This window comes from Buceros rhinoceros, unplaced genomic scaffold (genome assembly GCF_000710305.1).
Source record: "Buceros rhinoceros silvestris isolate BGI_N320 unplaced genomic scaffold, ASM71030v1 scaffold31269, whole genome shotgun sequence".
NCBI lineage: Eukaryota > Metazoa > Chordata > Aves > Bucerotiformes > Bucerotidae > Buceros > Buceros rhinoceros.
In genome coordinates this window covers 42,275-55,006 of record NW_010432696.1, presented here as the reverse complement: position 1 = coordinate 55,006, position 12,732 = coordinate 42,275, and the positions used below count along the sequence as shown (strand labels likewise).

At 50.6% G+C, this 12,732-nt stretch overlaps 1 protein-coding gene across 1 annotated transcript in view; it reads left to right on the top strand.

Moving 5' to 3' along the window:
* Positions 1 to 10,709: 10,709 nt before the first annotated feature.
* The window catches only part of LOC104500249 (G-protein-signaling modulator 1-like), a gene marked incomplete at its 3' end in the record, with an annotated part of 28,964 nt that continues 26,941 nt past the window's right edge, over positions 10,710 to 12,732 (top strand). The window contains exon 1 of the mRNA XM_010143863.1: positions 10,710 to 10,786. Within this exon, the coding sequence (XP_010142165.1) occupies positions 10,764 to 10,786 (23 nt within the window). The remainder of the gene's footprint in view (positions 10,787 to 12,732) is intronic.

Here is a 12,732-nt window from a genome sequence, read left to right as displayed (position 1 = left end):
CCCAGTATAACATCTCTGGGAAGAAGCCGTTTCCTGCTTAGCCCGGGCTCTACCTGTGAGCAGATGTTTTGTCTTGGAAGCTGCATTTAAAAATGTATGGATAAAACTTGGTGCTGTCAGTTGGTAGGTGCAGTTTGCTCTCTGAGCTGCAGAAAATGACGGCTGCGTGATGCTCCTGGGAAGCAGCTTTGAACACGTGCTCTGCAACAGGGCTCCTCTCCTGCCCTGGGGATCCAGCTCGGTTCCCTCCCACGCTCTGGCTGCCAGGAGCAGGCTGGGATGGTGTGAAAGCAGAGCATTGTCCCTCTGAGCCCCTTCCCTGGACACTGAGCAGAGCTTGCTGTGGACATGGGTCTGCCTGCTGACCCCATGGTGGGACCTGGGGCAAGTGATTTGATCTACAGTCTCGCTTGTGCTTGCTGGCCCCATCTCGCCTGTGGAGGAATAATTTCTGCAGCAGGCTCAGCCCAGCGAGACCAGCTTTGCCACGGGGCTTGTAAGTGTTGTGGCCACCCAGCTAATGGGTAGCTGTGTTGGAGTTCCTGAGGGGAAGTGAGGGAGTGTGCTGCCAGGATGGCAAGTGCTCCGTGTGGTGGAGTTTCTCTGTGTCTGGATTAAAAAACCCTCCGTGCATGGTTACAGGTAGAATGGAGGGGTTTGCTGTACCAAATGGCTTTGCCGTGACTTTCTCAATGCCCCCGCTGTCTTGCAGACCACTGGCAGTATTTGCTTTTTGGTGGGTGTCCCAGCAGGTCCCTTTTCTGAACGTTCACCTGCAGCACATAGGGGCTTGGCTGGTGGTGCCTCTCTGCACGCTTTGGTGTAAATTGGTACGATTTCCTGTGCTCTGGCTTGGGGCAGCTTGAGTGCAAATTAGTCATGGGGCAAACTTCTCCTGTGATCCCCACTGCAGAGCTGAGGTTGATCTTTGTGCACTCCGTGGGGTATCCATTTGTGCCTGAGGAGAGCTGGAATGCCCTGATTAATATTAATCTCTCTGGGCCTATTTGTTAATGACTGTTATTTGTGGTTTGTATGATGGTGCTGCCTAGCCGTGCCAGACCGAGTGGATCCGGAAGGGTTATATCCGTTCCAGCGTTTCAGAGTGCTTGGTAAACACCAGTATTTTATTGCAGCCTTTCTGGGAAATACTGTTGCTGTTTTCAAGGCTGAGAAATTGTCTACAGGGTGAAAGAGAATATAGGTGGCAAAGCTGAGAGCTGAACGTCCTGATTCCCACTTGTTCCCTTCAGCACTTCCTCGCCCATGTCACAGCGAGATTAATTGTGAGTTGAGGGGAGACCTTGGCTTTGTCCTTTCCTGAACCGTGCAGGGCAGTGCTTGCATCTCTCCGTTTTACAATGGGTCTGCTGTTCTGCTTAGTATGGGAGGGAGCAAAAGGTTGTTTAGAAGGAAGTCACCAGCTGGTGGATTAAATACCAGACTGTGCCCTTGTGCAAGGTGTGCCTTGCCAGTGTGGTGGGAGGGCTCCGAAGGACAGGTCCCAGGAGGGGATAAGGAGCAGCCTGGGTGGCCATGGGCTCTGGTCACCAGGAACAGCCCAAATCCAGGTATTGGCTTGAAGAAAGCGGGGGAACAGCCGTGAGTTGTTGAGTACTGAGGACCTGTGGCTCCACATAGTCATCGGTCTCCCAGGCTTTGAGAAGAGAGCAGTTAATGTAGAAAGGGAGAGAGGGACACAGAGAAAAATGTTTCCTGCATGTTAAATCCCGTAGGAACTGAGTGGAGTTCCTGGGTGCCCTGCAACTGTCTGCAGAGGTTTTTCTTGAGAAAGCGGCAATGGGGGTCGTATCGTGCAAAAATGTGCCAGCAAACACCACAGGCTCTGTGGGGAGATCCTGTTTGACAGGGAGCTTTGACAGCGTGTTTCGGTGTTGAAGGAGTTAACAATGATGTGGTTGAAAATACCCACTTTTTCCTTTGCTGTTCTGGAAGAAAATGAAAACTCACTCTGCAAAATGTACGTTTCCTTCAATAGAGCCATTCGTTGGCATTGGCGTTTTTGGCAGCAAGTTGTCGGTCACACCATTGAGTGAGCGTTTTGCAGGGAGTTGTGTGAGAGATCAGCAGCGAAAAAAGCAAACCCGTGAAAGCCCCGGGGCTGTGTGCTGTGGTTCTGTCCTGCCCTGCCCCGTGGCTCCCCAGAGCAGGCATCCTCTGTTATGTGGTTGTGATCTCTGAGAGCAGACCGGTCCTGGCCCCAGCACCCAGGGCTCTCCCTGTCCCTGTTCTAAAGCCAAACACGCAGCGACACAAGGATGAGGGGTGAACAAAGCTGTTGTGCATCTTGCTCCCTTGGCTTCCTAGCACTGAACAAAACGATGTTCTCCCATGGTAGAAGTCTTTCTGAAGAACCCTGGGTGAGGCTCTGTGGGGTTTCAAGGAGTCCTTTGAGGTCTGCAGAGGCAGGGTCAGGCTCCAGCGTGCTGTGCAGAGGTCAGAGCTGGCCTGCCCAGGGCTAGGGCGGCTGCGAACAGCGGTGTGGGGAAGGGAGGGAAGGAGATGCTCTACAGACCTGGCGCTGAACAAGACCCGAGTTGTTTGTTCAGGCTGGCGGCTCCCTCAGAGCTGGTTGCCTGAGGCTGACATGGCACACAGGCAGGAGATGTAAAAACACATCTATCTATATACACACACACAGAGGAGAGAAAAGTAACAGCTCAAAACGTGTGACTGGAATTAAAATTAAAGAAAGAATTCCCAGTTAAAGCCATATGTGTTGGGAGGCTGCTCCCGACAGGCTCACATTGGCTGTTGGTACAGCCTAGATGAAGCTGCTCCATAACACCCTGGATTAACACAGGCTCCAGAAGCCCTTTGGAAGCAGTGTGGCTCCTGCATGACAGTGGCTTCTGCAGCCCATCGCCCTTACGGGTTGAGGTCGGGAGCTGTCTCGTCACCTGCCTCATCCTCATTGTTGTGGTGTTCTGTGCTGATGTGCCAGGTCTGTGTCTCGCTGCTGACCGAAGATGCGGCTGTGCAGGGTCAGGGAGTTTTCTCTGAAGACGTGTTATTCAGTCGTCAGGATAAATGAACATCCCCGATTTGGGCATATGCATAACCCTGGTGCTGTATCCCCCCTTCTTCCAGCCGTGCACAGGGGGAGGGGAGCGGTGAATTCTTTGTGTACGGCAAAAGCAGAACACCCTGGTGAGCTCTGAGGTCTGCCCTGCTCCTGGCTGGACTGGCCTCACCCGGTCTCCTGGGGATGGGAGGGCATCTGCTGTGGCATAGCAGTAGCTGTGGTGTCAGACTGGGGAGTGATGAGGTTTGGAAGGAGGCGAGGATATTCTGCTGGAATCGAATGAGCTGCAGGCCTTTATTTGTGAGGAAAACGGGAGGCTTTTTTGGCATAAAAAAGCTTAAAAATCTGATGCTTCATCATTATTTCCCTTAAAGGAAATAATGAGCCCAAAGGCTCATTTCCAAGAAATGTATAGAATAACATAATTTAGATACTTTTTTCATAATAAGTTTTGCAGTTTGCTTGAAAAGCAAATCATTAGATGGACTAACTCATGGTTTTGTGATAGCAGGGTGAGTACTAATGTCCTTGCTGTATCCAGGGAGACTTTCCAAGGAACGTGAAGATGTTTATACAGATTCCTCCTATGGAAGAACAGGACCAGAGTCCATTTCATGGACTCAAAGATGCGCCTCATACAGCAATATATTCTTGCCTGCTATTTACCCGCATGCTTGAATTGCTGATGCTACTGTGTTGGAGCACACTCGATGTGGTGCAGTGTTGGGGAGAAGTGGGGACTTGTCTCCACGCACTTGATTCATACAGACGTTCCTTGCAGCGGTGCCAAGCGTTTCCAGGGTAGATGTTATCGGTGGAGCTATACTAGGACAGAAGTGACAAAAATTTGGGAAGATGCAGTGGAGGACTAAGCCACGTGATCCTCTGGAAGAAGTGAAGGCAGCTTGCAGGCTGCTGGAGCTCCAGGGTTCCCTGCAGAGGCAGCAGACACCCGCCTCAGACCGTGCTGCTCAGTGCTAGACGGTGGCTCTGTTCTCCTCGGCTTAGCAAAGCAGCATGTAATTGTCACCTTGCATGTGAGCTGCGTCACTGTGAGGCGATGGCCTCCCGGGAGTCCTGCCACGCTCTGATTTATAGCTTGCAGATTCATCTGATGGCACTCATAGGTTTTTCTGTAATGCCATGAAGAACCCAAGAGCGCTTTTGCTGCTGTTCTGCTGAGTCTGGGTTTGCACAGAGGAGCTGCAGAAACTGTGTCTAGAGATGCTGGCAAGGGCTGCAGAGGACGCTGGCTGATACCTGAGCTCTTAAGGAGCTGCTGTTTCCTGTTCTTTCAGACAGATGTGGAATGTTGTCTTTACAAAACCCAGAGGGGTGCCCTGTGGCTGTGCAACAGCCGGGGAAAACAGCCGTGTCCTACACTGGAGCTCTCACGCTGTCTGCCAAGGCAGCTTTTTAAATGCACAACAGTGTCTGGGCTGAATTCCGATGTTCAGCACCCCTGAAATTTTCAGGGAGAGCAACAACAATGCTTTTAACAGCTGATCACAGCCCTCAGATCATGAGACAGCTGCAGAAATACAATGTTGAATTGGTGCAATCTGCTCTGCTACAGCTTTGCCAACAAAGATCTGTCCTTGTGGCTGGCATTGCTTCCAGCCTGGGCTCGAGCTCTGCCCACCTGCTCTTTGTGACCCAGAGAGCCACCACGGCTGTTCTCCTGGGTGGCTTTCTCTGTGTGGTTTGGGCACAGAGGGCTGTAATCACGGAGGGAGGAACTATCCCGGGCTCTTGCTGATGTGCTCTGGCTGGATGTCACCCCCTTGACTGGCTTTGTCAAGGAGCTGTTTGAAAAAGGAGTTGCTGCCTGTTTGAATTTGCTGTATGTGACTGCTTGGTTCCTACTAATCCCTCTTCAGTGAGTTCTGCAGAGAGGAGGGCCAGGGCTGTGCTGATCCCAACACTAAGGTCGCATCCAGAGCCCTTTCAAGCGTAGGTGTTGGTGCAGAGCATCCTGAGCAGCCTGTGGTGAGCTCAGCATTTTCCCAGTTCAAATCCCGGGTGGCCCAGGAGCAGGAGGTGTGGGAGGGGTGTTTTCAGGCAGATCCTAAGGGCCTCCCTCTCTTGCCTTTGACACTTAGCTTGGGGCTGAAGGGAAGCAACTAAGGCAGGAAGGGAACAGAACCAAATTGGCTGTTGGTTGCTGCAGAGTCAGTGGAAAAAACTGTGGTGTGACTTCGTCATCGCTGCCTTTTACCCTGCGTTGTGATGACGGTCTGTGTGCCGTCTGTGAGCGTGGGCCAGTGGTTTGTGTGGGCACGGGGGTGCGAAGGAGGCACCTGGCAGGGAGAGTGTGCTCTGGTGCTGGGCAGATGCAGGGGGGGTTTGGGACGAGGGGCAGGGTAGCTGGGACAGACAGAGGTGGCTTCTTTTGTCCAGCTGGGCTTAACCGTGATACAGTCCCTACTGTGGCTGGGACTTGGCAGCACCTTTTCAATATGCCGTTGTTTTCCTGCTGCAAGTCCGTGCTCCCAGGCAGGAGCAGTTGGCAGGTTGAGAGAGGAAGGAGAAGGGGGGCTGCAGTTGGAGGGGTTTCCAGGCAGCTCAGACCGAGAAAAGACTTGGAGCTGTGGCCTCTTCATTTCTGGGAAGACAGGAGTTGCTTTCAGAAGAACAGTCTGGGTGTGCAGGAACGGAAGTCTCACAAGGCCCCTCAGCCTGTGCGGTTGCACAGACAACTGGACCGATTGTGCTGGGTGGCATTTGTGGAGCTGAACTTGACCCTGCTGGTAGCTGGGTGCTGGGTCAGAAATTTAGGGGGGAGGCTGTGATCCTTGCAGTCAAAGCTGCCTCGTAGCTGGAGCCCCGAGCTGTGTGTCACTTCATCTAACCTGAGCTGGTTCCGATGTGTTGTAGCTCTGCCGTGGTCCGTGAGGACTCATCGCTGGCTCTGATGAAGAGGACAGGAGGGGCCAGGCAGTCCCCTCTCATTCTGGGAGAGCAGCCTGGCTGGAGTCCTGTCTGGCCCCATGGCAGCTGGCTGCTGAGCCCCCACTGTGTGTCTGTGGCAGTTGTAGAGAAGAGGTGTCCAACTCTGGATGTCTCTTGTCTCATCTACAAGTTTGGGAAGGTAATCCCCCAAACCAGAATCCAGCCATTTGCGGTAACAGGTTTGGTATGAATAAACCCCTGTACGCTGGTGCGCAATAGAAGTTGCACAGCATAAATAAATAAAATAAAGCATAAATAAATCAGCTGCTTTCGTTGTGTAGCTGCTGATAAGCTGAGTGTTTGTTTTTCTAATGTATATTGTAATTGTAACGCAGCGTATTTGGTAGCAGGAGCTGATGTAAATCACAGCATATATTTTAGTGAGAGGATGTGTTGACCTAATTGCCAAGGGAATGTTATAATGAAAAGCCATTCAGACTGTGTGTCCTCACTTGCCCCCTGGTTTCTGGAAATGACTGAAGGAAACAGCACTTCACTTCTGGTGAAGTCATCCCAAGAGTGTTGTTTCATTGCAGCGTGATGGATTAATTGCGTTGAAAGCAACAGCAGCGTATGAGAAAGCAAAACGCCCTTGGAAAACTCAGGAGGTTTCCCTTGTCGTGCGCAGTTTGTTTCAAGCATCCTCAGTGACAAAATACAAATGCCTAAAATCCATCCTGTGGCAGGTTTCAGGTGTCAGAGCTGTTGCCTTTGGCTGTGGTCTGCAGGTACGGGGCTGACACACACTACTGACAGCATGGATCGGTGCTGTGCTTTTTTCTTTGTGCCTCCTTGGAAGGAAGGAACATCCTCAGCCATGAGCATCACTAGTCCACTAGCATTTTGGCAAGCACTTCTACACTTTCCTTCAAGTGGTGGCTGGGTTTATCCCTCACTGATGAGCCGTGCAAAATGGTAATGGTCCAGGCTCTTCAGAAGGTTCTCACTCTTCTTGAAAGTGAGTTCTGCCCAGTGTCCCCCCACCCCAAGGCATCTTGGTCAGCTCATATGTTTGGTGGATTTATTATTTGTTTTTATTTTGGAGTTGGAACACATGTTAATGGATTAATTTTCAAATTGGTATCACCTTAATCATAATTTCTTTAGACCCTGGAAAGTATTTGCATTTTACAGTTTAAGTGCTTTGAAACTGGTCATCAAGTGAAGCTGTTAACCAGAATGCGATGGAATTCACCTTTGCACCTTAATCCCATTTCTCCAATGCTGTGCATTAATTACATCCCATCATGATCCTCTGGTATCTGAGTCATTTTAGAGCACAAAGTTTCGTCTCCAGCCTTTCCTCTCCAAACAAAACGAGAGGTTTTGTTTTCTTCCCCTCACCAATAAGGTGACATATAGGTCAAAGTACCCCAGAGATTCTAAATTTGTGCTTGCTGCCTTTCAGAGCTTTCACTCCTCAGCTGACACAAAAAACCCCGGTGTGTTCTGTGTTCTTGCTGTGCTTTAAGCTGTACTGGTGGGAAGGATTTGGTACCTGGATTCAAGGTAGTTATACTGGTTTATGATTTCCCAAGCCCAGTCCTTCCAGGTGTAGAGCGGGTTTCTGGAGGTCAGGAGTACCCTAAGCTCCTGGAGTTGCAGTTGTCTCTTTGGACAGGATTAGATCTCCAGTGACTGGCATCATGATGAGCCGGTGGCATGAGCTGTGTGAGATCCGTACCTGGGTGGAAAATGCTGCACCTCACCCCGGCAGAGCAGCTCCAGTTTGGGTGGTTCTCTGGGCGGTTACGAGGGAGGGCTGGCAGAGGTGCTGGGAACTAGGGCTCCTGGGTTCTGCCCTTTCTCTGCAGCTGACTCGCTGTGGGAGGTTCTGTCTTGCTGTTTCTTAGCTTCCTTTATGCGGAATGGGGTGACAGCTGCCCTCGCACCTTGGCAGAATATTTTGTGGTCCTTAGGTTGAAGAGTTTCTACACGTGCCAGTTCAGCACCATAAGCTGCTTCGCAAAATGCCACTAAACCAGCAAATAACTCCCATCTGCCTTCAGTTCTCACCCGCCTGTGGATCAGAGCCACAGAGGTGGTTGTTCTGCCTGGCCCTTGGTCAGCTGGAGATGTCTGTGCAGCCCCGGGGGAGTTGTGTACGCAGGGGAGTGCTTGGATGACTTTTGCTTTCAAGCAGGCAGTGAGGAGTCTGAAATTCTGACAGTGATGCAGCTTGTTGGAGCCCTTATGAATTGAAACGGGGTCTTGTTCAGCTCTGCTAATAAGAGGGTAAATGCAACTAAATACAGCTGCCTTCCTCACTGTCATTTGGTATTTATTAGCAAATATGCAGTGGAATTGAATCCCTCCTAAGTACCCTGCAGCTAATGGTAGACAGCAATTAACTGAAATGACTACTGCTGGGCACTGATGCTACTGCCAGCGAGTGGAAGAGGAAATCTGGAGCCAGCACGCAGACCCGGCGGCTTCCAGAACTCCCTGCAGTTTTCCCCTCTGGGTTCTCTGTTTCATGCCCTTATCAAGAGGCTGCAAACCTCTTCATCTGGGTACGCTCTGGAGCTCCAGCTTGATCAAACACTTCCCAAGCAGCAGGAAGTGTGTTGTAAATTATTTTATTATTTCCAGTTTGGGGGTCGCTGAAATCCTCACGGCAGTACTACTACTGTGAAAGAGTGCAGAGTGGGAACTGTCTCCCCTCCAGATGTGCTGGGGGCACAGGGCTGCTGGTGAAGCACCTCGCATGCTTCAGGAGATGTGAAGGAGACTGGAACCAGTTCAGAAGCTGGGAAGGGCTGGGTGCAGCATTTGTTTCGTCTCTAGCCTTTCCTCTCCAAACAAAATGAGAGGTTTTGTTTTCTTCCCCTCACCAGTAAGGTGACATATAGGTCAAAGTACCCCAGAGATTCTGTCCGAGGGGAACCAGCTTCCATGTGCTGGCTTCCCACCACCAGAAGTGCTCTGGGCCAGGCTCGTTTTGCCCTCTCCTCCAGCTGTTTGTCCCCTGTCCCTGACAGCCTGTGTTCCATATGGTGCCTTGTGGGGAAACTACTCCTTCCTCTGTCAGGAGGGGGTTAGTGCTTGGGTTGTGATGGGTGGAAGTGAGGGGCTGTGCTGCAAGGGGAGATGTTGGCGAGGTGGAGAGGCATTGCTGGCCGTGCTGTGAGAGAGCGAACTGAGGATTTTCACTAGTGCAAACCAGCAGGGTGGGGAGGATAACTATGGAGTAGGAGGAACTGAGTGATTGGTAGGTCTGGTGTCATGGCAGTGTGATGATATTTAATGGTATGAAATTGCAAGCTTCATACAGGAGCTAGTAAAATTTTCTTCTTGGTGATGGGAGCTCATAATTTGGGAGCAAGCGAGAGGTGTGTGTGTGTACCTGCCGGTGATACAACGAGTGAGCCCCAGCCTGTTGTGAGGAAAGTGGTGCTTGGCGGGGAGCGAGGACCCTGCCTGGGTCTGAGTAGCCAGAGAGAAACTGCCTGGAATGAGTTGTAAGAGGGGCCCAGGCAGAGCAGAGCAGTCTAGTCTGCTTGCAGCGCTGGCCCAAGGCTCGACAGAGATAAATTCCCCGTGAATAAATTCAGGCTGTGCCACAGGAGGATCTGGGATCGCTTTCCTCGGGTGGGAAAGCCCATGCAACTAGCCAGACCTTCGTCAAGCGCAGCGTGGGCTTTGGCACAGGCGAAGCGTGAACTGGGTCGTGTGGGCGGCGAGCTGCCTCCATCGCGTCCCCGGGGAGCTCCAGCAGCTCCTGCCTGCTGCCTTATCTGCTGGTTCAGCCATCAGCGGCTCTTCGTGCACAGGAGCTGGGCGAAGGCTGGGAGAGGAAATTACTGAAGAGGAATAATTCCCAGCTTGATTACTTTTCTTCAAGGATGTGCTGCCAGTTAATTTTAAAATGCATATTTAGTTAGTTAAGCCAGTGAACATACATTTACATCGAGCACCTGATAAATTTGATCTCCTTTTGATTGAGAAAACATGTTTAATTGCCCCTCTCATCAGTGCTCTGAAATTTCATTTATTTTAGTATAAAATTCAATCAGTTTGCAAGTAAGATGCTGAAATCTGTTGCTTCATTAATTCATATCAATAGCTATTCTAAGGGTTATTTTTACTACTGTTGGTGGCTTTGTTGGATTTTTTTCTGCCTTGCCTCCCGTCTATAAGCTTGGGGTTTATTCCTGACTTTAGAACTACTGATGGGGAATGAGTTTTGCAATCACCTCCACTAATATGAATCAAATACTTGCAAGTATCTTTTTTTTTTTAAGGCAGTTTCACCTTGCAGGCAAGATGACATGCTCTTGCCCTGTGAGCTTTGCCATATTTAAGGCAGCAGACAACTTTCTCCTAGCTCTGTCTTGTGACATGATTATTTTCTGTGTAGCTTGATGGATTTGTCAGCAGGGTCAGTGCTGGGAGCAAGACAACCCAGACAAGACAGCCCTGGATGTGTGAGGAGGAGGGCTGGAGTAAGACAAGTTCAGTTGCTGGACACTGTGGACTTTTTTTGCTCCTGTTTGAAGCTGTTGCAAGGCTGAGGTGCAGATGGGAGAGAAAAAGTGTCCCCTAAAACCAAAGTTCTAGATTCCAGCAACTTACTGGTGATGTTGCCTAAGCAAATGGAGTGAAAACTGGAGATCGGTGCATGTTGCATGGATGTGAAGATGCCATTGGCATGTTCAAAACCCTGGATCCGCCCTGTGAACTTAACAGGGAGACTGCAAGTAGACCTCAGCCCCACTGCTTGCTTCTGCCTGAGGGCCTGGAGCTCTGGGTTTGTGTTTCGAAAATGCTCAGTCTGCAGGAGAGGAGGTAGGGAAGGGCTCAGGCATGTCCTGTGGGAGGAACTGGAGCTGTGACTTGTGTCTGTCGTTATTGACTGTTTTCCCTTTCCTTTGCCAGTCAAGGTGGTTCAGCTTGGCTCACTCAAACAGCAGATTCCTGTCTTCTGCCTACATCACCCTTCTAGTCTTTTCTTACGGCCAGCTGAGCCATGGCCTTTGGAGGCTGCTGTATGTCGAGTGTCTTGATGTGCTCGAGTTTGTTCACTGACCTTTAGTTGTTTCCTCTGCCCTTAGCGTTGTGTTTGCAAGTGCTTTCAAGCCTGCATTGGCTGAACTGCCTGCGATGCTCCCCCAGCTCCGGCCACGGGGCCCCATGGATGTGGGGAGGGCAGGTGGGTTTGAGAAGAGGGGTGTGTTTCTATTAACGGTTACTATCCGTGACTCTTGTCCCTTCACATGGCAGCTACGGCTCAGCAGAGTGTGGTGCAGAGAAAAAGCCTCCTCTCCCTTCCCTGTGCTTAGGGAACTGAGCAGTGATGTTAACTAGATAAGTCAGATACTCAGCAAAGCAGCCGGTTCAAGGACAGACAGATTTTAATGAAAGGCTCCGTGCACTGGAGGGTCACCTCGCTGCCTTGGGCCTGGACAGTTTCTGTGGGAACACTTGGAGAGTGCAAGTACGTGAGTGTATCGGAATGCTGGCCCCGGGGCACAAATTCTGGTTCTGAGCGAGAGGCCACCCTCAAAGCGTGCGGCTGGGTTTTGTTGCTGTAGGGTCTTCTGTGTCGTGTGGATGAGAACGTTCGCTTCAGGCTGTGCATATCTCACGAGTCTGATCCATACTAGACTGCGATGTCATGAATTAGGGGAACTGGTCTCCAGCTCCGGTTTCAGACTGTTTGCAGTTGGAGTCAGTCTCTTTAGGAGAACCTAGACATTGGGAAGGGTTTTGTTTGTGTTGAAATTTGCTTCTCTCTACCATCTTCTAACTGGAATTCAACATTAGTTCCTGTGACAGTGGCTGATCCTGCATTTCAAGTCCTCTCAAGATTCATCTCTGCTAAACTGCCTGTACTTAATCTTGCTGATTTGAGTATAAGGTGTTCTTTCAGTCCCATGCCTTCTTTCAGCTCTTCGGGACCTATTGGCAGAGAACTGTCTGATGGTGACACCAGATAAACTGCCCTAGTGATCTACACATCATAAACGTGCCTTGGAACCGATGGAAGCTTGGAAGTGGGTCCCTCTAATTCAACGTGCTGCAGCAGAAGCTCATTCTTTCTAATTTTCATGTGGTCTAGCAAGAGGATCAGTAGAGAGAAGTTAAATGTTTGTAGTATTAACAGTCTTGATATTTTAGTTGTCCTTGTCAAACGGAAGTTGTTGCAGGGACTGACGCTGCACTGGCACCACGAGCAGCCTTCTTGTGCAAGTGGACTAGCCACTCCAATGCGGGCTTGAAATAAAATATTTGTGTGGGAGTTCAAGGTGGGAGCTCAAATGAGCTGCTTCGCCGTCCCATTCTCCCTCTTGTTACTTGGTGGTTTTGGGGACAAATGAGAACTGAGACAGGAGAGGTCACAAGTGTGTCTGGAGGGAGAGTCTGAAAGCAGCTCTTTTGCCTGTTTTTTCGTTTGGACAGACCTTGCGGGTTGTCCTGCTGTTGGGCTGCCAAGCGTTGGCTGTTTGGAGCCGTACAGAGCCAACTCCGCGGGGAGATTGCCGGGCGAATAGGGTTGGACTTTAGATGGTTTATGCACTGCTCATGGAGGAGCTGGCCTTGTTTCCTGGCAGCTGAGAAAACACCGTTCTGCCTGTTTGTAGGAAAAACACGTCAGGATTGGTGTTTTGTACGTGTGAATCCATGTGCCCCTTTGCAGCACGAGGAGGTGAGTGCAGGGTGCAGGTTTGGCTCGTTGTGAAGATGGCTGTGGAGGAAGCATCTTCTGAGGCTCAGCCGGAAACTGCTACAGG